Raw genomic sequence first — 25,214 nt, 5'->3', positions numbered from 1 at the left:
ACTTTAAAATACTTCACATACTCCCAAGTGATCTCATTTGCAACTGTGAGTAACAACAGCATTTACAAATCATAATGCAATTACCCCAAGGTGAGCATCCAAGAAAAATCAGTGAACATTTTTGAGAAGTCTGGCTTATGCAGCCTCAATAACATTACACAGAAACACAGGAAAAAAGTTACCAGAAAGTAGTCTGCCTTAGCCAGGAACCTGCCTCTTTCCTTCTTTCAATGCTGTGTCTTACTTGCCAAATATCATTCATATTTTAAAAGAAATATGGCCTAGGTTCTATGGAGAATAGCCTGTTCACTATGCAATTACGTTGCAGAGCACAGTCTTCCCTGTGTAATGAATTTTACATAAAAACAGGGACAAAGACAGGAATTTGTCTATCTATTAGAATTTTAATCTAATATCACCTTGGCTATAATTCTGCAGAAATAAAATGGGACTGCCCTTGTGCATAAACTACAATAGAAAGCTTCAAGATAAAGAGATTTAGTTTTTTTGGTATTTAAATGTTTTCCATCACAAAGGATACAATCTTAACTACATTATCATTCATTCTGTCTAGAATGTTTTGCAGACAGCTGAATCATGTGTTGTTAGGCAAGGTTACATCATCTTACTTTCAAAACTGGAAAACACATACTGGACCATCAGTAAGCCTGGAAGTAAAAAAACTACATCTAAAAATCCCTCAGACATGATACACCAATTTAAATTCTGTCCTCTCGCTTGCTTCTCATTCAAAGAGTTGGATTAACAGCTGCTCAATTGTTTGGTTTTTTTTTTTACCTTGTGACTCAGGTGGCTTAATCTGAGAAGATTCACATTTCTGCCTCCGTCGCTGCTTTTCATCCTCCCATATAGCTTGCAAACCAGGGTTCCTGCCAATCTGGGCTGAAATATGCAATTATACATGAAGGGAAGTCTGCCAAAATGACAAAGCATTCTTTCCCCAAACTGGATTCTGACACTTTTCTTCATCTCTTTGTCATTCTAGCCTGTTATTTTTTAATTGCCATTCCTGCCTTACTCTAGGATTTGGTATTATGTAAAAGTTAAGGTGCAACTTTATTTGCTTTCTAGATCTTTGGCTTTTTATTGTCTTCCCACCAAGTAGTGTATATATGTATATATAGGTGTATGTACATACGTATGCATACATGCACACATGATGTTGGTATTTCCATTAGTATTTTTCCTATAGGTCTGAAACCATAATAGATATGCATTAAAAATATTTTTATATTGCTCTGATAAGACATTGTTTTTATAACCTCTTTTCTTTCAGAGTTAATTATTTTTCTTTAAACTTTAAAAATTTGGAGATCAACAATTCACTAACAGTGAAATATGGATTGCGATTTAACTAAGATGAGCTTTAAAAGAAGAGTGAATGATGACAACATGGTTTCTGTTCTAAAACCATTTAACATGGAAAGTTATTAACACTTCACCTTCAATATCCAGTTGATTCAAAATGTCAGCAGCTACTGCATCCACCTCCAATTCACAGGTACTTTGTGGCTCAACACCTTTCAACATTAAAGAGCTGTGATAACATAAATACCATAGATTAATTTTATCAGTATACTGCGTTTGAAACATGCATCATCACTGTTTCTTAACTGGACTATTATGTAAAACTATTTAGAGGAAACAGGAGTGACTAATTGAATACAGAATTATCAGTTCCCATTCTAACCTGAAATTCCTTAAACTAATGATCATATTCAAATCTAATTAGGTAAGAAATCTGTACCTTCAACTTCAAGGGTTTAGCTTTTTCTTTTGTGAGGAGAAGAGAAAGAGCTGGCAGATAATTCCAATTACTAAAGCTACTAAAGTAATTGCAATAATGTTCTTCCTCTCAAATACAAGATGAAATGTTCTATATAACTCAGCAAACAGGACCAGGTGTGTAGGCAGGATCATGCACCCAGAAAACAGTGGCAAGAACTTTTCTTATTCACAGTTCAGAACAATGCAGAGCACTTTAACATTTACATTTATTTTTTTCTGGAGTTGTTTCTTTATTTAGCCTGGTGAATAAGAAAGGGAGTATTAACAAACCAAACACATGCTGAACTAAGGATAGCTGGTTTGATGAATACTTGAAATGAAAGACTAGAAACAGAGTCAAGATTGCTGTACAATTATCTGATCACCTTCCTGCTGTGCCTTTTCATATCTGCAACTGTCAGTGTCCTTTCACCTGTTGCTGTCAGTGAACAAATTTTAAGCAGTCCATGGAGGAAGGTAACAAACAGAAATAATCTTTTAAAAGTCTGCTTACCCTTTAAAATCTCTTTTAGGGTAACACTGAAAATCCACTCCAAACTCTTCAACTTTCTAGTAGGGCTTATAGCAATAGGATAAGAAGTAATGGTTTTTAACTGAAAGAGGGTAAATTTAGACTAGACGTAAGGAAGATTTTGTTTTATGATGAGGGTGATGAAATGCTGGAACAGGCTGTCAAAAGAGGAGGGAGAAGTCCCATCTATGGAAACACTTAATGTCAGGTTACAGGGCTCTAAGAAACCTAATGTAGTTGAAGCTGTTCCTGTTCATAGCAGGAAGGCTGGACTAGATGACATTTAAAGGTCTCTTTGAACCCAAACTATTTTATGATTCTCTGCACACTTTTAAAGACAATCCGCTGCCATCATGTCCCTCTGTTCCCAGTCATGCCATCAGCTAGGAAACAAGCCCACAATATGCTCAAAATGCATACTTTTCATGTCACACACTTTGGGTGTTCACTCGTCAAAGGATTCAAGCAGAGCTCTGCCTGCACAGTGGGCAACAGGAACTGCAGGCAAGCTGAAACTTGTATTTTGATCCCACAGTAACAAACTGTGCAAGAGCACCGGGAAACAAGACTGAGGGAAGAAGCTGCAAGAATTGTTAGCTCCCTTTACAAAATCAAACCACTTCTGGGAACAAGCAAAAAGGACCATGATACAGAATGGTCAGTGACATCAGAAATGTGGTAAAGACTTGCCTTGACTTGTCTGGAGGATACAAAATCTAAGATCTGAGCTTCCCACTTTCACTGATTTCCGCTTTTAAAAGACAATAAAAAGACCCAAAAACTAATGGGGGTTGGAGAGAAAGATTAGGAGCCTTTCTGACAAAAACTACAGTTATTTCAATTTACATGGCATATTATTCAAATTAAAAACACTGAGATAATAACAAGCATTTTCTGAAACAAATCAAGGATTTATCATTATAGTTGTCATTAACACTTCCATGATGAAAGCAGGGCTGGCAGTCAAAACTGCACACTCCAAAGAGTTATGTGGAAGCTAACAAAGACACCTGATACACAGTACACTCTGTGTATCAGGTGTCTTTAGACTTTAGAGAATGTCTTCCCAATACCACTGGTTCATTAGCTTGGCATTTAACATCCTTGTCAAGGTGAGCTGCTAGACACTTGCACAAGTTGAAGTCATGGCAGTAGCACTACAAGCTTCTGCGACATTCAGGTAAGCCACAAAGGCCTAGAAATCATTTGTTCCCAGTTCAGGAAAACCCTTGAAGGGCATATGAAAGCAGAGCTGCTTTAACTGGTCCTTCTAACATTTTAATTTATGTTGATTAAAACAAAACCCTTGAGGTGCTGAGGGAGTACAAACTGCCCTGAAGTACCGAATTTGACATGGTTACATGCTGCTTTGGGAACTGTTTCATCTGAGTATTGGCAATAGCTTGGTCAGCTGTTCTGTTTGGTCACCTAAAACAAATGTGTGCAACATATTGGGAAAATACACAAAGTAACCATATTTCCCATTTTCCCCCACTCAAGACACATTTTCTCAGCAGCTACAGTGCTGTTTTAGCAGGTGAGAAGACAGCATGAAGAAGACAGAACATGTCTAGTCTCCTCCCAGAGGAAGTTGATTGAAAATATGAACTAGTTCATGTCATTAGCAGTTGTAATGCCTCGGAATATATATTCAGAAGTGGCCTGTTCAGTACAGATCACTTTATACAACAGACTAACCACCTGCCTTACATGGCATGCATCGGTTTTGCAAAGAAAAATAGTGGTTTAGGTAATGCCCAAATCATGATTTGAGAATATCTATTTTAGAACAAGGTTGGAAAAGACGAATTAGCAAGTCCCAGGTAAAGCCTTCCACAGCATCTATGTTTCATTCTGTAAGAAGGAACGTAAAAGAGACTTGCTCACAAGATAAAACTTGTAATATATGTATATGAAAAACAGGCTTGAGTGAGGTAGTGTAGAAGGAACCCAGCTGCAGGAGAAGGCTGGGATGCTTGGGATACTGATCCTAGTTAATTTTAAATTGCATTTTATATCTACACACTAGGTGAAAAACTGCAATACAAATAATTTTACTTTGTATAAAAAGCTCCAAATACATTATTTTGAGAACAGAGAAAATGGTCCTTATTTTTGAAGAATATAACAGTTTGTTCACACTATCTACTGAGATAAAAACTATAGTTTAGGATGAAACTTGTGCTCAAAGGAACTACCAAGGTTTGGTTTCTCAGACGTTGAGACAATGAATTAAGGCTACAGTCAACAATTTTTTAAAAGTGCTCACTACAAACATCTAGGTAGATCAAAGCCCTTAAGAACCTTGAAGAATAATCAATAAGGTCAGTATCTTAATTCACCAATTAATTTAATTACAGCCTTAAGAAACAAGTTTTGTAATGATCCCATCTAAGTTATTTGTAACATTAAACTGAGCACAAGAGACAAAAACTAACTTCATGAAGTATCTGAAAGGTGTTACTCAACTGTGCTGAAAAGGACTCTAAAATTTCACATCATAATTTTCCATGCTCTGCTCATGGCAGAAAACATGTCCTTGTTTTCAGGATGTTGAAGTGACTTAAATAATGTGCACATTATATTAAAAAATCTAACAGCTAAATAAAAACATGCACAGACTGACAAGCGAGAAAAGCAATTATGACAGTCACAAGCCTAGCAAAAATCTGCAATATTACATATCTGCTAGACTGTGCAGAAGTGTTATTTGTCAGATCTCTCCACTTCCATATAAACTAGTGTCTAATAGCAAATCTAGGATTTAAAAAAATTAAGTGTCTCTCAAAAGCATTCTACCAATCATTCTGCTTTTAACACATCATGTCCAAGTGGCAGACTTGACTGGCAGATACTCTAAGTCTGATGTTTACCAGAAAAGTTTTCTCAACGGAACTCACAGAAGTGTTCCATCATTTATTATCAGCTGCCTGAATGGGATAACAAAATGTGTCTCATGTCCAGAACTCCTGATGTCAAAAACTGTTGGACAGCACTACCAAGTTCAGGTGACTGCTGCCCATTTTAGGGTAGGCTTTGTAGGTTTCAGTGCAATAACACTGCCAAGTATTATACCTAAAAGCCTTACAGGGACTCCTGGGCACTCGAAATTTTAGGCATTTGTCTACTTGATAACAGAATCATTCTAGAATTACATTTTAAAAAATGTCTCTGACTTAGTGCACTTATAGCAGTGAATCAGTAATTTGGAGATTTGCCTGGAGCAAGACAGGACGTGGCTGGGCTGAATGCTGTTCTTGGTAAGTGGCTGGGTAGCAAGGTGCTCTCTAGCATGAAAGAGGGAGTTCAGTCATCAAGATAATTTGACATAGTTCTCAAATGTTTTTTGAAATAAGGAACCATCACTAGTATTTACTCAGCAAAATGCTGCTTATGTTATACATCTGACTTTTAAATTTTGCATATTACCTTCCAGGTATGCAGAATTGTATTTCAGCCAAGTGATATACTGTGTTCCAAAGTCAAGAAATGCCAAATCACTGTCCCTGCTTGCTTAAACAAGAGAACTTGTTAACTGCCACTTACAGCAAGGACTTGGCAGATACATGTTGGACTGTTCCTAAAATGTATTCTTAATGTACACAAAGGATAATGAGTCCAAACAGACATCCCAGTCACTAAGAATACAAGACAGGCCTAGAAATTTTGTGGTCTCAAACAACATTTGACTGTCTTTTCCCCTTTTGTTTTTTCTTGACAGAACAAGTAATAACTTAAGCATACAGCTGAAAGGTAGAGAAAGATTTATGCAATCTTCATATCTGATAATAAAGGACCAGGAAAGAAATTTAGAAGTTCAGTGATATTTAGAATAAACTCCAAATGCTACTGAAAATAGCAGTCAAGTGGTAAAATTACAGTAAGTAAAAAAAATTTTGCTAAACAATTCACAAAAGAGTTAAACATCTGAACTTGAACTGGATAGAACTTGAAGAGGACTAGATAATAAAGTGAGGGGACTGTGCAGTATTGCACATGAAACTAAAAATGAATACAGCTGTTGATATGTAAGTATGTTGGGAATACAGAAGATACTTTGTTAAGAAAAAAGAAAGGAAGAAAGGCAGCTTTACAGCTATTGAGTAATGCTGTAGCCTGGAAAAATAGAAACAGTTGAGTCACAATCATTTCAGGAAACAATTAAAAAAGTTTCCTTGGATAGGTATCTCATACTGTCTGGGTCAGATTTATCCTCAGTAAGGCTGATCATGACAATTATAGATCCATTAAACCAACCTAGAAGCAAATTTTCAGAATTTGAAAGGAAATGGAAGTAGGAAGGCAACATGAAAGTGGCACTGCAGTATGGGTTTGATTACAGGAACACTGTTTTAACTTGATGACTCCCATAAATAATCCAGGAGAAATTTTAACAGGCAAATAATTTTGTGTAGATACAGAACAGAGTAAAATCAGGAATGGAAAAGTTTAGATTTGTTGCTTTGCTATGGCATGTATGTCCTACAGCATGGGGAAGACAGTCATGCCAGAACACCCTTAATAAAAAAATTAATTTTCTAGACAAAAGAACGTTTAACACAGTATCAAATGTAAACAATTTCAGTTGCAGGAATCATAAATGAGTTCCTAATTTATGAAAGCATTTTAAGAGCTAACTAAATGTGAAATTCCTCTTGGTTATATAAAAAGGACAGAGCGTTGATACAAAATATGTAGAACTGAGTATAGACCAGTTTCTGTGACTGAGGTTACTACTTCACATCTCACTAATACAGCAGGGTAGTAATGAAATATCCTGATAAGGCAAGCCAGTAGATACGTTGGATACATAACCAGATCATAGTATCAGAAAACAAAAGCAGGGTAACTGAAAAGTAGAATAATAGAAACAGGATGAGAAGAGAAACGTTTTGTACTAATAAATCCTAAAATGCACACAAGCCAAATTGGCATGACAAATGAAACTGTAAAGTGTATTGGGAACTACCATTATCATGGCACATGGTGTACAGAGAATTTATGTGGCATATGTAGTATTCAGGCTTTATGTTCAAGAAATAAATTCCTGATGGTAGAAGTACAGCAAACAAATACCAGGGAAATGGACAGCCTTGCTATTTTCTCCATCATTGTTAATGTCCCACTTCTGGAACACATGTGAGTGCTGAAGAAAGACTGGCATGAGTGAGGTGCTGCACCCCTGGCTCTATACATGGAAGCATGGAAGGAGAAGGAAAGAAGACTTGTGGTTAGAGCCATGAGGAGGCATCCTTGGCTCCGCTCTGCTGAGCTCATCCTTCTCTGGTGCTGACAAGCCAGGAGGTACTACTCTGTTTTCTGTTTATCTGCCTTCCCCAGATCTGTGTAAAGTAACATCAGATAATCCTGGCCTAACTTATGATCCAACATTTAATTTTTAAGGAAAGCTTGCAGAACCAAGCATAAAAAAAGTTGAAATGGACTGTGAATGAAATATGCAGCCAAAAAGAAGAAACAGCCCAAGAACAACTGCACACAAAGTGACCAGAAGTCAGATGAATGCTGTTGCAAAATTCCCTTGAAGTAGTTAAAGAATCAGAAAACCAGATGTAATCAACACAAGCTCATGTTTTTGCATGCTAGATAAACCTAAAGTATGGCTTAATACACACATTTTCTACTGGGGAAGCAAATTTTCCCAGTACATAACACTAGCAGGAAGTGTGGCATATTGACCCCAATAAGCTCTTCAGAGAAGAATGACAGGATCCACCCAAAGGCTGAGAAGATTATTAGATGACAGAAGCACCTGCCAATCATTAGCAAATAGCTTAAAGAATAAACTTGCTGTAGATAAACTATATAAATCAGGAGCTTCTTATCAGTAGCTTCAGGTACTGCGAGTTTCTCTACCCTCCCCAACTCTGGCCACAATATACCCAAAATTTCAAAAATATTTCATTTTCTTACAGAAGTAAAAGGATTACAGATTACAAATTGTAGAGCAGAAATCCCTAGGAAAAAGGAAAAGCATGGGAGACAGAGATGAAAATTCTAAGCTGAGTTTCTTATGTAGCTACCATTTCAAATGGACAAACTGAAATTCTCTGATAACACACTATTCATAGAATCAGAGTCACTGAGGTTGGAGAAGTCCTCTACGATCATCAAGTCCAACTATTAATCTAACAGTGCTAAATCATGTCTCCCAAGCACCACTTCCATGTATTTTTTTAACACTTCCAGGAGATTCCACCACTTCCTGGGCAGTCTATTCCAATACTTGACCACCCCTTCAGTGAAGTAACTAATATTCAGTCTAAACCTCCCCTGGTACTTTTATTGTTTACTATTTTAATTATTGTAAATTAATGTAAATAATAACAATAATAATTATTATAATTATTGTTGTTGTCATTATTATTTATTACTCCCCTTTCATCAGGCCATTTTATTTTGTCCTCCCACTGGTTACCTGGGAGAAAAGACTGACCCTCACCTGGCTAAAACCTCCTTTCAAGCAGTCAGAGAGAACAATAAAGTCAGCCCTGAGCCTCCTTTCCTCCAGGCTAAACGCCCCAGCTCCCTCAGCTGCTCCTCACAGGACTTGTGCTCCAGACCCTTCCCCAGCCTCACTGCCCTTCTCTGGACTCGCTCCAGCCCCTCAATGTCCTTCTTGAACTGAGGGGCCCAAAACCAAACTGAGATTCGAGATGTGGCCTCACCAGTGAGGTCACATTAGTTAAGGATGATTACAAAAATACAGTCTGTGAACTGATGTGTAAATAATCTCTGTAACTATTAAGCTTGCTTAACTCTTCATCAAAGTCAGCATTCCAAAACCCAGAAAGTAGAATTTTGCCCATTATTTCCCAACTGGATTTTTAGAACCATAAACCACAAAGCATCGGGTGACCAAGACTATACAGAGAAACTAAATAATGATAATTTGTGTCACATAATCACTTTTTTTTTTTAACATGTAATACATGTAAGGGTCCTTTAAATGAGAGACTGGAACTCTATAACATGCATGTTAATGTACACAGGAACACACAGCACACAACAGGAAAACCTGGGATGCTGACCTTGGTATTTCATCTTCTTCCCATTCAGTGAAAGATATGTTGCTTGAATTTTCTGGCAAATGAGTTCTATGATGTTTACTTACACCTGATGTGTCACCTAGAGCAAAAGTAGAATGAGAAATTAATTAATTTATGTGGCAGTATTTTTTACAAATATCATTATATAAGGGCATTTACTATTTAATATTACCAGTCCACCTGCTCCTAAAGGATTAATAGCACTGCATGGTATCATCTTCGCCCATTAACTATGCTATCATATAAATTACCTAATTTTCTTTCTAACATATAGACATGTTTATACAAAAAAGAAAAATACACTTCCAACACACTGACACTATTTGAACGGCATTTGTTACATTCCAATCATATTTTAGCCTGAATTCAATCTTCTCTTATTTGTTAAAATTTCAAAATAAATCATACAGTCTGATGTAAACTTCAGAATTTCCTGGGTCCACAGTTCAAATGCCAATGGAAATTAGAAGCCAAAGAAAACACTACTTCACACTTTTCCTTTTTCTTATTTGTCAGTGGGATATACAACACATTCCAGATACAATGGTAGTAGCAGTGAATGGAAACCTGCAATGAAGGCAGATGTTGTCTGACCTACAAATAAAGAAAACACTCTAAGTTTGCTCAGAGGTCTCCAGGTAAGGAAGTGTGCTCCAAAGTCATGCTGGTGAAGTCCTCTCTGAAGAATTCCTACCTCCCTTGAGGTCTCCACCTCATTTTTCAGAGAAAGGGAAAACAATATACACAGGATATGGCACAAGAAAGAAAGTCCCAGGCTCCAGGAATGGAGCTGGAGGGAGGTAGAATGGGAGAAGACTGAAAATTACACAGTCTCCCACTTCTACCTGAAAGACCAGACTGAACCTTGAATTTTCTCAGCCATGTTGGTGTCACGCACTAGCAGTTTTCTGGTATTAAATTTACCTTTCAGCCATAGCAAACACTCCTGTATTTGTTCAAGTTACACTAATTAACTTAATTGTCAGAAGTCTTCAGTACTTAAAAGTTTACTACAACATGTATTTTTGTTCTACAAATTTTGCAATAGTCTTGTCCATGTAAATTCCATTACTTGGAATATTAGGTTTAGGGATACCTCATGTAACAAAACCCCCTAAGTTACTACAGAACTAATTGGCAGGCACCATGCCATGCCAAAAGAACCTCAGAAGCCACAAACAGAAGCAAGCAGGCTTAATTCCATATGTTCCAGACCAAGCTTACTGCACACAGACTAGGTTCCTGCAAACCCTGCCCCTGCTTCACACTCCAAAGTGTACAGGCATGGCACAAAGATGTGGCACTCAAGTGGGGTGAAAAGCCACTCCTGTGCTCATGCAGAGCCAGCTCACGTTTCAGCCACACCTGTGCTGGAATGGTCCACGCACTGCGATGCCTAAGCAGGTGATTCTGGAAAGACAACACAAAATATTTGATCCTATTTGCACAGATCCAGCTCAAACCTAGCACACCTTACTGTCTGGGCTGCTCAAAAGTGATGACTTGTCCTGGCCAGCTTGTCCAGGAAGAAACACAGCCATGTTTTTACTGTGTGGCACATCAGCTAATTCTCCATATTAAAATGTAAGCTGACTATGCATGGAAACAACTCTCATTTTTCATTTACAACTTGATTATTTTAAGTTGATGAAATGGGACTGAATAGTTGTATATTTTAACAGAAAATACATCTCACAGCAGCTATGCCAGATTAGGACAACTAGTAAAATATATACAATTATTTTTTAAAATTATATGCATTTCAAATACTACACCACAGCAATTTCAGTGCATTATTCCCTACCACTGCTGTTTTCACGTATTTCTAATAACTGAGGCTCAAATTCCTGTATTAGCTTGTTTCTTCAGTAAAGTTAATCACAGGAATAGGAATTTAAGGACACTCAATATTCCCCTTCTCTTGATATAAAGATCTTTAAAGACAGCAGCAATGGCACATCAAGGTCTTAGAGAGTCATATTACAGAAGCAGATTCAGCTACTCAAAATAAAAGTTTTGCAACAGTTACAGTGGCATGTGGTGCATGAATGAACAGGCAGCCTTCTTCACAGCCCATAAAGACAAGAAGTTGAGGAAATGAACTGCTGCACCTTCTGGATACAAGCTGATGAAGGCAGAATATTCTTGCTACAAGAAATCTGCATGTTGACCTCTCTCAGCCTTCAAAAAGAACGACTTATCTCAGTGAGAAAAATACCACTATGAACAGGCTCCTGAGGCTGCTTGCTTACACTGACAAACATGTTAATTGCCAGACTCATTTTTGTATCATCTGCAAGGGAAGTAAGGTAAGTGTTTGCTGCACATCTTTTGGCAAAGGCTTTTACTGCTGTCTAAGAAACAATGTTTGGTCTGGCCTGTGTGACTCAGCTGTACCTGACTGAAAGGAAACTCCCCCAACACAGAGGCTGAGGAACAGACAGGTAAAGTGTGCCAGGTGCAAGCAGAGGCTGTGCTTCTACACCACTCCAACAGCCTGAGCTCAGACAGGGCTGCTGTACAAGGACAGGCTCTTCACAGCAGTGCCTCTGTAAGGCTGCACCAGGGACAAACCATTTGCTGCTTGGCTGCTGTGCCAGGAGCAATAGACAGTGATCCTGTGCCAGGGGACTCCAACAGACTGAGGCAGGCCACTGGTGCATGTGTGATGGGGAGCCTGCAAAGCAGAATGAATGTTCCTAGGAGCACTGCAGCCAGTATCTGATCAAGCCAGACAAGGTAGTGTCATTTTTTTCCTTTTATTTTATTGGATTCTTCCCCTATAAGAATAGTTAAAATCCACTGGTCTCAGCCCACACTCCTCTTCCATTCCCTTGTTCCCATTCAAGACTTAGGTCTCTCATCCTTAAATAAATCATGAAGGAGAATATAAACAGCTTATGTTTTTCATCTATCATCTGAAAGAGGGGGAAAAAAAGAGCTATGGCACAATCACATGTCACGTTTCCAGAGGCTGATCTGAATATCTGGAAGACTAAAGGTACCTGACTGTATTTCCTCAGGAATGAAGATCCTGAAGATGCTCTGTCCATGGCAGAGCTTTTGCCTTCCTACAGTTCTGACACCAGGAAAAAATGTGGTCTATTTTTGGGGGCGAAAAGAGTATTTTCCTTTAAACAAGAGTTAGTTATAAAACTCCATGGGCTAATAGATTGCTATCTGAACATACATACAAAAAAATAAGGAGGAAATTCAGCACGATTTTTGCTCTGCCTTTTTACAGAAAGACATTTCACCATTCCTTTCAACTTTTGCTTTAGCTGTAGTAACAATTATGATTTAAGTAAACAATACTTATTTTACTAAACACTACATACCAAAGGCATACTTTTCCTACTGTTATCTCCCCTTTATAATGAAGAATTTAGAAGAATTAGGGATGTTTTCACCAAACTTAATTTTTATGTCAGTGGTATATCTGAAACGCCAAATTAATTTCTTAAAATGCTTCCTTTGCTCACAAACTAATAATTCAAATTTTACCTTAGAGGAAATGACTTCAGCACAAACAGAAGCATTTTAATTAAGAACATTGACTGTCATCAGAGCAAAATCATTAGCCATAATTTTGTGAAGACACTACTGCAACAAAAAAAAAGAATTTGAACTGATGTAAGAATCAAAACCATAAAAAAAGTAAGCAACAGTATTATTATGCTATCTTTCATGTCAATTCTTCAACTAAATATCAACAATTTTTCATCTTCTAGAAAAGAGGTGTGGTCATCTTGTGAAATGGTCACAGCTGCACTGCTGACAGAACACAGGTTTCTTGGTACACAGCATCTCATTTTGGGAAGCAGGCTCTTCCTCAATCCCCACACAGAGGCATAAAAAGCAAAAAAGCTACATATGGACTTTGTTTTGACACAGAAAGCAAACTTCAGGGAAACAACACAATACTCATTCAGCCAAAATAAAGCAAAAGCTTGACAGCTAGTGACATCTTGTACAAAATGGTAGTTTTTAGCCTTCAAAACAACTATTTGGTCTTAAGAAATAAACACCTTACCTTTTCTCCTTGCTTTTCTGAATTTGACAGCAGCCAGGTTTATTAAATTCATTCCATATAAATTGTAGTCTATAAAGAGTTGGAGGAGGTAGGGAATATGGGCTTCATGAGGCTGGTAAGATTTGTTCATTATGGCTCCACCTTGCAGAAGCTCACAAACTCTAAAAGACAAATTAGGACATAAATAAAAAATTATTTCAGCACAACAATATTGACATTTGACTTTATCAAAATATAGAATACTTATTGACATTTGCCTTATTTTTTTAACTTAATAACTGTATTTTTAACTTAAGAACCGTGTTTTCACAGATGAACAAAAATGATCTCTGTAAATAATGATACAATATTTGTGTGTTAGTTGCAAAGGAGATTTTAATCTTTCAGCTAAAAAACCATGAAACTCTCTGAAAAAAAATCCTACAATATTCTATTCCTGCAAGTGATTCAAAAGCCACTATAGGCCATGGAAATCTTTCTAGAGAACTGTGACAGCTGTATGACTACCCAGCAGTAATAAGTTTGAAAGTCTCTCTAATTCTCCTTGACATATACATGATATAATGATATATATGTCCTTCATGGCTTTCAAGCTACATACTGTACAATCAGAAGCAGTATTTTAAAACTCTGCAGAAGGACAAAGCCTCTCTTTTAAACAGCTACACATTAAAAAATAATTGCAAGTATTTGGAGACTATAAACTGGTACAATAAGTTTATCTCAAATTAACAGTATATAACAAAGAATAGCATTAAGCATTTCTAAATGCAACAAACTGGGATTAAAAATAAAGTTTTATACTGAAAAAAAGAAAGGAATAATTTAAGTGAAATGTCAGTCCTTATTTGGATAGGAGCAATTCAAACATGAGAAACTTCAAATTTTGAAACAACTGTCCTGTCATCCATTAATACAAAAATTTTATCATGCAAAATTTCACCTGCCTAGAAGAAAAATCAGACAATCCTGTCTTATGATTATGTATTAGACCTTTAAAAAAATGTTACAGTATGTAACAGCACACTGTAACAGTATGCAATCAAGATATTTCAGTTTATGCTTGGGAAATAATTCCTCCTTATTTATTCCTGAATTTACTGCAGCTACTCTGACAGTAAGATTGAAATCAACAGCACTTTCATACAGCAGAACCTTATTCTATTGAGAAATAGGGAACCTGTCTAATGACAAAAGCTATTCAGTTTTCCAAGTAAATCTTAAATTTAGTAGTTTTTACTGGAATTAAAACCTACGAAAATTTACTTCGTAACAGATGAAATGAAGCCGTATCAAAGACAGCTACATTATTTTCCTTAAGAGTTACAGGAAAAGTAAGCTGATGCAAATTTGTTCAAATGTTCACAAGTTACAGTAATCACAGAACAACTAAAGGCAAGTATGTTTTGGTATTGCTTTCCTAACATTCTACTGCTTTAAAAGATTATTGGTGTGTTTAAAATTGGTAAATTTTAAAGTGTTTTGAACACCATGAGACAATAATTTTGGAGATTTTGTTAAGTTCCTGGTGAATCTTGCTTCAAACCGGACTTTTAAATTCAAGATATAAGGAAATCAGACAGAACTTTGTACTTCCACATCCTTACCTTTTTACCATTGCAGGATTGTAAAGATAAATCTTCATAAACTGTCTCTCCTTTTCATGGTAACCATAAAAAGGCCTGAAGAGAAAGGAATAAAAGCTAAAAACTAGCCAGTTATGCTGTGGCATTTATTCAATGACATTTTAGTATAAGGACTGTTAAATAAGTATGTCTATCTACCCAGGTGAAGATGAAAATGTATTTAATTTAGCTCTTTCCCATTAGCCTCGTATGCAAGCAAACAAAACACCTGAAACACTCTTATGCTGCTTTGAAGCAATGAGCAGCTGACTTTCAGTAATGACTGTTCTGAAATTCTAAGGCAAGAGAGGTGAAAAAGAGGCAGGTTCTCCTAATTTATACCTATTCTTTTCTCACTTTCAAGCAAAGATTTTCATCAACAGTTTACTCTGCCCAGCTTTCACTATGGAGATGAACAGCTATACTACAATTTATATAGTTCTCACAAAAAGAACAATATCAAGAAATTTGGTAGGTGACCTTCTTTGTTACTGTAAAAACATCAGAAAGCTCTGACTGAAAATAAAAACAAGTTATTGCAGCCACTTTATTCACAATATCTAGAAGCCACGAAAACTGGCTGGGAACAGAAATATTATCTGTCTACGCTTAAACAATTAGAAAGAATGTATTTCAGAAATGCATGAAAAAAGCAAATAAAACCTAGTGTTGCACAACATTGAAAATTAGCACTTACATTGTTTTGAAGATGAAAAACTGAATGCATGTATCTCGATTACCAGATTATCCAGGATATTTTCCTATTACTCATTATGATTTGGCTTACTTTTTAACCCTTGGTTATTCAAATTAAATAAATATTAACTAAATAATCCTTAAAATGCTAACATTCAATACAGAAAGCTACATCAAATAAAACACAATGGTCATCTTGACAGATTAGTAAATGTAAGTTTAAGAGCCTCTACTTCCAGGCCTGTGCTGCTGTAAGAATCAGACACATAAACATGACTTGAGAGTCTCTGTGAGGGCAATTTTACATGAACCAAAAAAAAAAAAAAAAAAAAAAGAGAAAAAGAACACCCAGAATGAGGCTCCGAGAAGACATGCCTGATCTCAGGGAACCTAGAATAATCCAGAGAGGTACAAAAAGCTGCATGGAAAGTACAGCTCTGACAGCAGAGACAGAAAAAGCCAAGGAGAACAGATTTTGCAAAATTATAGACACATAGATACAATTTATGAAAATATGGTTGTGTCAAGAAAGTTTTTTGGAAAACCTGTTAATTATGTTAAGGTCAAAGCAAGTGAGAAGAGTAATTTAGAAGTTGTACAGCCCTGTATGAAGACATACATGGGCAGGGAATGAAAAAGGATTAGCACTGCAATCACCCAAGTCCAAGTGTTTCTATATAGTTCCAACTGCAAAAAACTATTCAAAAACAACCAAAACTCCTGTCAGGTCATACTTACATTCCAGACACTAATGATACTTTGAAAACATGTTGAACACTAGAAGATGGGTTGCCTAAAGCCACATTGAGTGCTCTGTCAATGCTGAACGCCACTTGACGAAGGTAGCATTCTGGGTGCTGTCCAAAACCATCGTATGGTACATAGAGGTAAGGAAAGATACCATGTAAGTGGAGACAAGTCTTCTGACCTAAAAATAAAAGGTAAACATTTATTTTCTAATGTCTACTTTTTCTTTTTCTAAGTAGTTGCTACATTTTTTCATATTACTTTCAGGTTCTTCAGACAGGACAAATTTATGGTGCAAGTGCAGGTGTGTTTCAAACAAAAGATACTAACGTAGAGCAGCTCTCACACTTGATTCATTGACAAAACCAAAACAGAACAGATGTGCTTATGTGACATATCCATGATTACACCTGTGTAACAACAGAATTCACTACTAATTATTTTCTTTATAGAAATAACACATCTCTCTAAGAATAACTTTGCATACTGAATAAACGTTGGATGCTTAACAGTTTCTCAGATTTTGTGAAGTTCTCAGTAGCAATCACACAATCTCTCAGAAATTAAAAAGAACATCCAGAGCACCTATGAGGCCATTCAGTATTCTGGTTATTAGGGCCTAAGTTGGGATGTGGAAAAAATACCAGGCAACTTTCAACTTCTAAAATCTGTAGATCCCTCGGAGATTTCTACTGCATCTGCAAATCTCTAGATAACACACTTCTTAGCATTAGCTTCCCTGAGTCTGCAGCAAGAGCAGAGTGAAAGGACCATGAAAATATTTGTGCTAGATCACAGTTTGAACTTCTCACTCACACAAGGCAGTACAGCAATATGGACTGGGACCTCCCAAACCCACCACATTTTTGAGGGGGGTAGTCTCAACTACAATGCATGTTATCTGCTCTTTCCTCACCACAATGCAACAAAGCATGCATTTGGTGGCATCCACCTGCCACCTTTTCAGCCCCCAAAATCATTCATGACTTCTCACTGGCCAATGAAAAACTTTCACAGGAAAATACTGTAAGCATGTGTTGCTGATTAACAACCACCACCACAATGACAGGCAGCACATATCCCTTTGCATTTTGTTTGGATGAACTCCCTCCATGAGGACAGCAAAACTGGCTGTGCTTTCATCACCCAGGAGATGAATGCTACAAAAAGGGAACACAACTTCACTGGTCCACGAGACCAATGAACAGACTTCCAAAAGTCCACTCTTTCAAACTGAGGTTATTTCTCAGCTGGTGGAGCTTGCCTGAAGTTGGCACCCAGTGAAGACAGCTTATGTCCATTAAAGAGCAGCAACACCAAGACCTTCAGACTGAGGATACGTACAAATCTGTGAAAAGCATGCCCAAGAACCCCACTAACAGCACATTTTTTTTTGCCTTTTTTTTTTAAACTGGGGTCAGATGTATTGTTCTTCAATTCTGTTTAGAAGTAAAGTAATTGCTCAAAAAAATGGTACTACAAGTCCATTTTCCAAGGTAAATTTTATTCTTCTTGCAAGTCAACTCCATCAGGTCTCCTCATTCACACTGAAATACAATATGCATTCACAATGCTTAAGTCATCATCTATGAATTCTGCCTATATCTTTAAAATATTTCAGAATAAAATTCTTATTTATGTACCACGTTTTTCAAACAATAACTCATTAAGGGGAAACTAAAGAAACTAAGAACTATGGGTTTGAGGTTTTTTTAAAAAACAAAAATAAAGGAAAGTAAAAACTTTATATGGCAGGTAACTTCTTCACCTCTAAGGTGGAAAAAGTTACATAATAATAGTAGCATGTGAACTGAGAGGATTGATTTGTGCAGTGGTAGAAAACTATTTTCTATACCAAGTCACCAACAAATCTGAGTGTATACTGATGGCTGTACTTACGATTGATTTTGCAATAAAGGAGTCCACCATCCAAATATAATTATCAGAAAATTAATAGTTGTTTAAAGTCCTACAGTTTCTCTATTCAAGTTTGGTTGGCTGGGTTTGGGAAGGATTTGTGTTTGGTTTTCTATATTATTTTTGTTGCTAAGCTGGAAACAGTGGGCTGTTGTTGGTTTTTCTAAAATGTATCCCAGGATCATGTTCAGGGGGAAATTCAAACTAGCTCATAAAGTAATTTCTCTGAATGCTTGCTGCAGCTTAAAAAACAAGTGGACAAACCAACTCACCTCAAGCTAAATTTGATATTGGAATACAGACTGAATTTCTGTATACACAGATATACATTACTATCCCCTTATGAATTTCATAAATTCAGGTGTTTGCTTCCTAGACCGTGTCAGTCAGAATCAGTTCTGCACTTATATTTTTTATTTGTACTACTAGCTAGGGACTCCTTTCAAAAGCATGAATTTTTTCATATTTAAAAAATTATCTTGGCTTTAATGGTTGTCCAAGTACTCTGAACTGGAGTTAATTTATGATCCCTTAGTTTTATGTCATAATTTATGACAAAATTGCAAAGCACCAGAATAAACAGAACAGTGACAATCTAAACTTCCTGTACTTAAATTCGGGTTCCTTTCAAGTTAAGTAGTTTTTTAACAGTTCTTGCTGAACTGAAAATGTAGTTATACTGTTGCATAAAAAAGAGAACACATACAAAGAAAGTTTCCCTCTATTTCCTTTTGTTCCCTTCCCCTGTACTCCCCTTTATATGCAAAAAACCCCATGAAAAACATTATAGCTTTCGATTGAGCAGAGTCAAATTACCACTGAACTCCAGGGAAATCCTATAGAACACATACCCTGAGATGCTTTTCATTTTTGATTCTGCCAGGAAGGCAAACAAGTTACTGCTGAGCTAAGACTCCTATTAGGCTAACAGCTGTCAAGTTACATGGGTTTACACAGCTACTTACTTAGATCCTTGATTTATTAATTGTGATATTTGGTTATACTGCTATATTTACTTAAAATCTACATTATTAGAAGTCTGACCCTCCTAACTGTTAAGAATAGTCATGTAATTCTATCATTTAGGTAAAATCATCAAAGTGCACCAAATACCATGGTATTGAGTTTGAAGCCCAGCTTGCAGTAATAGCAACCATGGTTTGTACTAACCCATTAAAAATTCTAGTGGAATCTTTCCAACAGAGCCACAAGGAGAAAAAACATCTACACACTGAGGATTTCAGACTACACCGACCTGCAAATTTACATGAATTAAAAACTTGGCTTGGGAAAAGGTTAATGAGTTTTATGGTTTAAACATGTCAATCTTATGTTCCTGTTTCTTTTTGGAGATACAGAGAAACAAATTTGTACCACTAGAATAGCTCTGAGTGCTACAGCGCCCACTTATAGTGACCAGAGGTGTTATTTTTACCACTGTTCATCAGTTTCTTCACATCTGTAGAATCAGTGGAAGTGGTGCTCAACAGCAGATTCTACATATGACCACTCTCTGCAGAATTTCTGGATACAAAACTGGCCACTGATAGAACAGGACAGGCAACTGAAATGTTTTCATTCTGTGGCCTCTTCATGGACCTGAAACAATGAGGTCTGCACTGGCTGAATTACCTGAAGATCCAGCACCCCAATATGACTCAAGGAGACCAATAATTAAAGCACTTACAAGTAAAGCTGAGGCTTAATCGTGAGTCTTTGTAAGGCAGTGAATGAAGTGGTAAATGAAGAAACACAAAAATTGCTGCTGTAACTTAGAAAAAAGGCAGTATACAAAACCTTGAGAAATTATAAGATACTCAACTAGCAAACTGGCCATTTTCTCTGAAAAAAGACACTGCTAACTAAACATCAATATAGATTAACAGTAATAATAATAATAATGAATCAATACTTCAAAAATAATACAAATGCAATATTTTCATACAGTATACAAAGAAAGCCCATCTGCAAATCCCATACTTCTAAAATCAAGTGGCATAAATGTTACTGAAGTATTAAAATAAAGCATTTTGCGCACTTGATCCATGAGGGAGATATTAAGAAAGTCAATCTGGCATTTTTTCTGGAAGATGGTTGCCATATACATTACTATTAGGAGCACATACCAAGCATAATCCTTCAATTACTTTATAATTTTTACTATTACAAGAAAAATCTGTAGCAACCCTAAGATAGAAAACTTCAATATTATCAGAAGAGAACTGAAACCACAATAATGCAATGGAAAGATACAGGAACTGACGTCTTCTGACCACCAGAATGCCCAGCCATGCAGAATGATCTGGTAGGGATAACACTGACATGCAGTCTACACAGAATGGCTGAAGCTGGAAGGGACCTCTTAAAGTCATCTTGTCCAGTCCCTTGCCCAAGCTTACAAACACCTAATTTCACAGAACAAGTTAGAGAATCTGCGAATTATCATTCAAGTGTCCTTAGAGAAGTGCTTTTTCATAATTTGTAAACATTTACTTTGATTTAAACTTCTAAAAACTTTCTTCCTTGACGATCAAACTGGACAAATTTCTGTACAAAAGAAAAATGTGAACATTATTAATAAGGGAACTTATTTAATTGTCCAGTTCAGGAATAGAGTTTGCAAACAAGACAGAAAAGGAGCACATGAACGTCTATGTATATATTCCAAGAGAAAACAGAAGTCCATCTGTTCTGGATGGAATTCCACACATACATGACTACTTGCTGGCTCACATTCCATCAAGGGGAGAGCTTCTGTAGATACTGTCTCCATTTATTTCCTCCAGAAGACTTACAATCTCATGGGAGAACTGTCTGAACAAAGCATGTAGATGATCACAGAAAGCAATCAGGTTGGCCAAGAACGATTTACCTTGATTGAACTCATTCTGACTACTCTAATTTCCAGTAATGAATGAGAACATGTTCTACAGTTGTGATACAGTTCAACTAACTTTTAATAAATGATACTCAAAGCCATGTAGCTCCTATCCTGTAATTCTTAATTTAGGAACTGTTTACAGAGCCCTCACAAACTGAACTCAATGCTGGAAATATTCTGAATAGACATTTTCTTTAGTATTTAGAAAACAAAAACAAAATCTAAATCTAGATAAATACGACTTCAGAGAACAGTTCAATGCTGGTCTACATGCAATCATATTTTGCTGTGATATTTCTGCTACAGAACAAGCTGATCCCATTATAAGAAGCTAAGCAAAGCCATGGGGAGCAATGGTGTGGGAGTAATATAGAGACTACATCAACATTTAGAAGCATATCAAAAACCTGAGATTTTAGGAAATTTGGGCTGGGAATTAATAAAGAGATGCAGAAGACAGAAGACAAATGGCTTTTCATACACTTGCAATCTACTAAAAGTACTTTAAGCACAGTTTTGTAAAGTAGGAGGACAAGTATTAGAAGAAGAATGCATACAAACACATCAAGTGTCACTACAGGATGCAGAAAAAGTCAGACAATCATAAGGGATTTATTTCCTTTAACAGCAACGCAAAATAATTAGAAATCAAAAGAGATGACACTACCATCTTCAAAAGAAAATTGGTATTTTCAACTAACTGTTGAACCATTTACATTCAAAATTGTTTGAAGAATGAACTGTGAATAGCGACACCTACAGAGAATTGGAAAACTAACAATCCTGTTGTAAAAACAATTCTAAAAACGAAAATTTTTAAGTGGAATATTATTAGAATGCAATGTCAAAGTAATTTGTTCATGCAATAAAAGTTCCTGTGTCTTCAGCAATCTCACCCTTTCTCCCAGAAGAGGCTTCAGAGAGCAACATCAAGTTGTAACAGGAGTACATCATCTACCCTGCATGGTAGGAACAACAGAGACATGTTGTGCACAGTTCAGATGGTGCTTTCAGTCTAAGCTATGTTGCTCACTGGGGTGGGCTTGTCAAGCCTGTATCACTGAATACCATCAGAACTGAGCTACTGAAAAGGCACAGGTCTCAATTACTTTCTAGTGCTAACACAGCCTGTGAATCTGGCCACCATTCCTTCCCTCTGACACAAAGCAAACAAATAACATACATGGACTGGTAAGTAAGGTAATGCTTTGATGAAGACAAATCCCCTTCCTAACAAAACTTGGGAAGATACTTCCCTCTTAAGATTCTTGCTAAGTCATTCAGAAATATGAGAGTTCACACTTATAATCTCAAAGAGTTCTTCAGTAGTATATTACATTAATGTAACTTCTTCAATGATTACATAAAACTTTCAATCTTCTCTCAAAGTCATGAAACAAGTCACCATTTTCACAAGGACTGAGAAGAAAGGAAGAACTACACACACTGCAGTCCTGGATACAAGGGAACACTGAATGTCAGAGAAACAAGAATACTGAACTTGGGCCTTACAGCAGCAAGATATCCTCCAAACACAATCAAGAAGAGAGTGCAAAGACCTTATTTGTCATATATTAGATATTTGTGCCAACACTTTCAGTTTTTCCCTAGGGTGTGAGAAAGCAGTTATTTCAGTAACACCTGTAAATGGGACCAAAAAATATTTTTCTTATATTTCTTGAAATCCAAATTGAGTGTTTGGTTCTTTATAATTATTTAGCCAGTAACTGTTCCTTGCAACATGTCATACCTCTAATGCTTATGAAGACCAAACCGCCCCACCCCCAAAAAAAGAAACCCCAAAAAACAAACCCCCAAAAAAACCAAAAAAAAAACCAAAAAACAAAAACCCCCAAACAAACAAAAAAATTCCCACCACTAAGAAAATGAGGCCTTTGACTCACTGCAATTAGATTGTACCTCAGCCTTAATGCAGGGATCCTCAGTGAAGAAAAGCTGGGTTTTTTTGTCTGTAATTTAAAATTGGAAACCTCTGTATAACTAGATGCACATTGGTGTGATACCCCGAGCTGTGGCAGGAAACAAAGATCAAAGAAAAGCAGATATCTGGGCAGTATGGAAATTTGAGCAAGAAGTCCACAAGCTCCCTTGAATTTGGTATCTTCCAAAGAACAAATTCCCCTCTGATTAAGGTAACATCAAATAAAATTACATTTGAAACACTGATTTTTACTGACATCTCCAACTGACATCCATGCAATTAATTTGCTCACTGACAGCTTTTACATCAAACACAAGTTGTGTTAATAATTTGAAATATTAGGCATAAGAGACCAGGTGGTTTACCAAGTCCTGTCTTCTGCAGTCTAGCAAGCAATGCAATAGTCACACAAAACTGAAGACCATTAGATACTTTGAACTGTGAAGCACCCAAAGAAGAAATATCCTTTCAGACCTCTCAAGCTAGAGTATACATTGGGAATTACTGCTGATGGAATGCATCAATGGTAAGTTCCAAAAGCAAGGCTACTATTTTTGTCTTATATTTTTAACATATATTTTTTAGTCTAATATGTAAGAGAGACATTGATTTTTCTAATATATAAACAATGAGCAAACCCCAAGAAAAAGCACAAAAGTTGATATTTAACACATCAACTCAACAAAAATATTCTGATTATCTCCATAAAACTACCTCCTTTTGACTGGAATTGATTAGGATGGATCTTTTTTGAATCCCTGCTGAGACATTAGAAAACAATCTCAGAAGTACTACTGATAAGCCTAGCCATTTATAGGATGAAAAGGTAAATCATCAGAAAGGAACATCTATTCCCTACTGTTACCACCAAGCAAAAATAACTGAAATATAACTCAAAACATTTATTGTTATGCAGTCCAACTAAAACCAGAAAAGTCCAGATTTGGATGAGGTAACTTAAAAGTATCTCCAGAAATAATGGAGACCAAAGAAGGTAAGCATCTCAAAAAGCAAAGATAAGCTATGTACAAACCATTCTTCAAACTGATGACTGTGAGTTACAAGAAACAGCCATAGTATGTTCTTCTTCTCTTAAGACACACAAGGTGAGGTAAGGTATTCACTTATTAAGGACCCATGCATAAAATGAAACCCATACAAAATATTATTCTTGCTTCCTCTATTGACAGATTATTCATGTAAGCAGCTGGACAGTATCAGTAACTATTTCTAGACTGAGTGTCAAAAATCACGATGAAGCCAGCCAGCTAAAATGAGCTAAAACACACAAAGGAGGCAAATGCAGCTGGCTATAGACTCTAGCTATCATATTGAGCTCTTGGCACTCACAGGCTGGCTGCCCAGTCCAAGCTGCCATTCTGGTAAGAAACGCAACCACATGAAAGCAACACAGGCAGACTATGTTAGACCACACTGACCCAAGCATAGCTGAACGGAAAAGAGTATATTTACTAGTCCCAGGTAAACTGATGAGGTGTGCTTCACCACATCCTGCAAAATGTGAAAAAACAAGTCAGTAGTAAAAAGGGGGAGCAGAACAGTCACACAGCTTTTGGTTGCCACTTCCCTCCACAACTGTTCATTAAAGACTGACACTGCCACACAGGTCTATCTTACTGGTCTTTCTTGGTGCAAGTAACACAAGTCACACGTAAATGGAGAATGGTGCACAGATAGATATTCAAAGAAAAAGCTTTTGTGGTAACTGAACTTTCCCTTCTACAGGAGGCTCATCTTCCTATGAAATATACTGCAATGTGTGCACTGCTCCAGCCACGACTCATATGTCTGTCCTGTGCTACACAAAACCAACTGAAACAATTTTGTTCAACAGGTATTTTTCTGTCAGCTGCAGATCTAGTTGGAGAAAAAGCACCATAAATTATCACCAAAAACTTTTTGTTACTCTAAACTGCAGGCAAAATCTCTCTGGCCTTGTGGTAACGTTAACAGTGTTTTCATCAG

At 36.7% G+C, this 25,214-nt stretch overlaps 1 protein-coding gene across 1 annotated transcript in view; it reads right to left on the bottom strand.

Moving 5' to 3' along the window:
- Positions 1-25,214, bottom strand: part of REV3L (REV3 like, DNA directed polymerase zeta catalytic subunit) — a 115,490-nt gene that overhangs the window by 56,851 nt on the left and 33,425 nt on the right. Inside the window, exons 2-7 of the mRNA XM_039726611.1 lie at positions 16,480-16,669; positions 15,028-15,102; positions 13,421-13,581; positions 9,370-9,466; positions 1,464-1,558; positions 799-903 (exon numbers count right to left, since the gene is read on the bottom strand). Of these exons, the coding sequence (XP_039582545.1) occupies positions 799-903; positions 1,464-1,558; positions 9,370-9,466; positions 13,421-13,581; positions 15,028-15,102; positions 16,480-16,669 (723 nt within the window). The remainder of the gene's footprint in view (positions 1-798; positions 904-1,463; positions 1,559-9,369; positions 9,467-13,420; positions 13,582-15,027; positions 15,103-16,479; positions 16,670-25,214) is intronic.

The sequence above is a fragment of the Passer montanus genome, unplaced genomic scaffold (genome assembly GCF_014805655.1).
Source record: "Passer montanus isolate IOZ18808 unplaced genomic scaffold, ASM1480565v1 scaffold11, whole genome shotgun sequence".
In the NCBI taxonomy this organism is placed as follows: Eukaryota; Metazoa; Chordata; class Aves; order Passeriformes; family Passeridae; genus Passer; species Passer montanus.
Note: the sequence above shows the minus strand (reverse complement) of the source record. Positions and strands in the feature narration are given on the sequence as shown.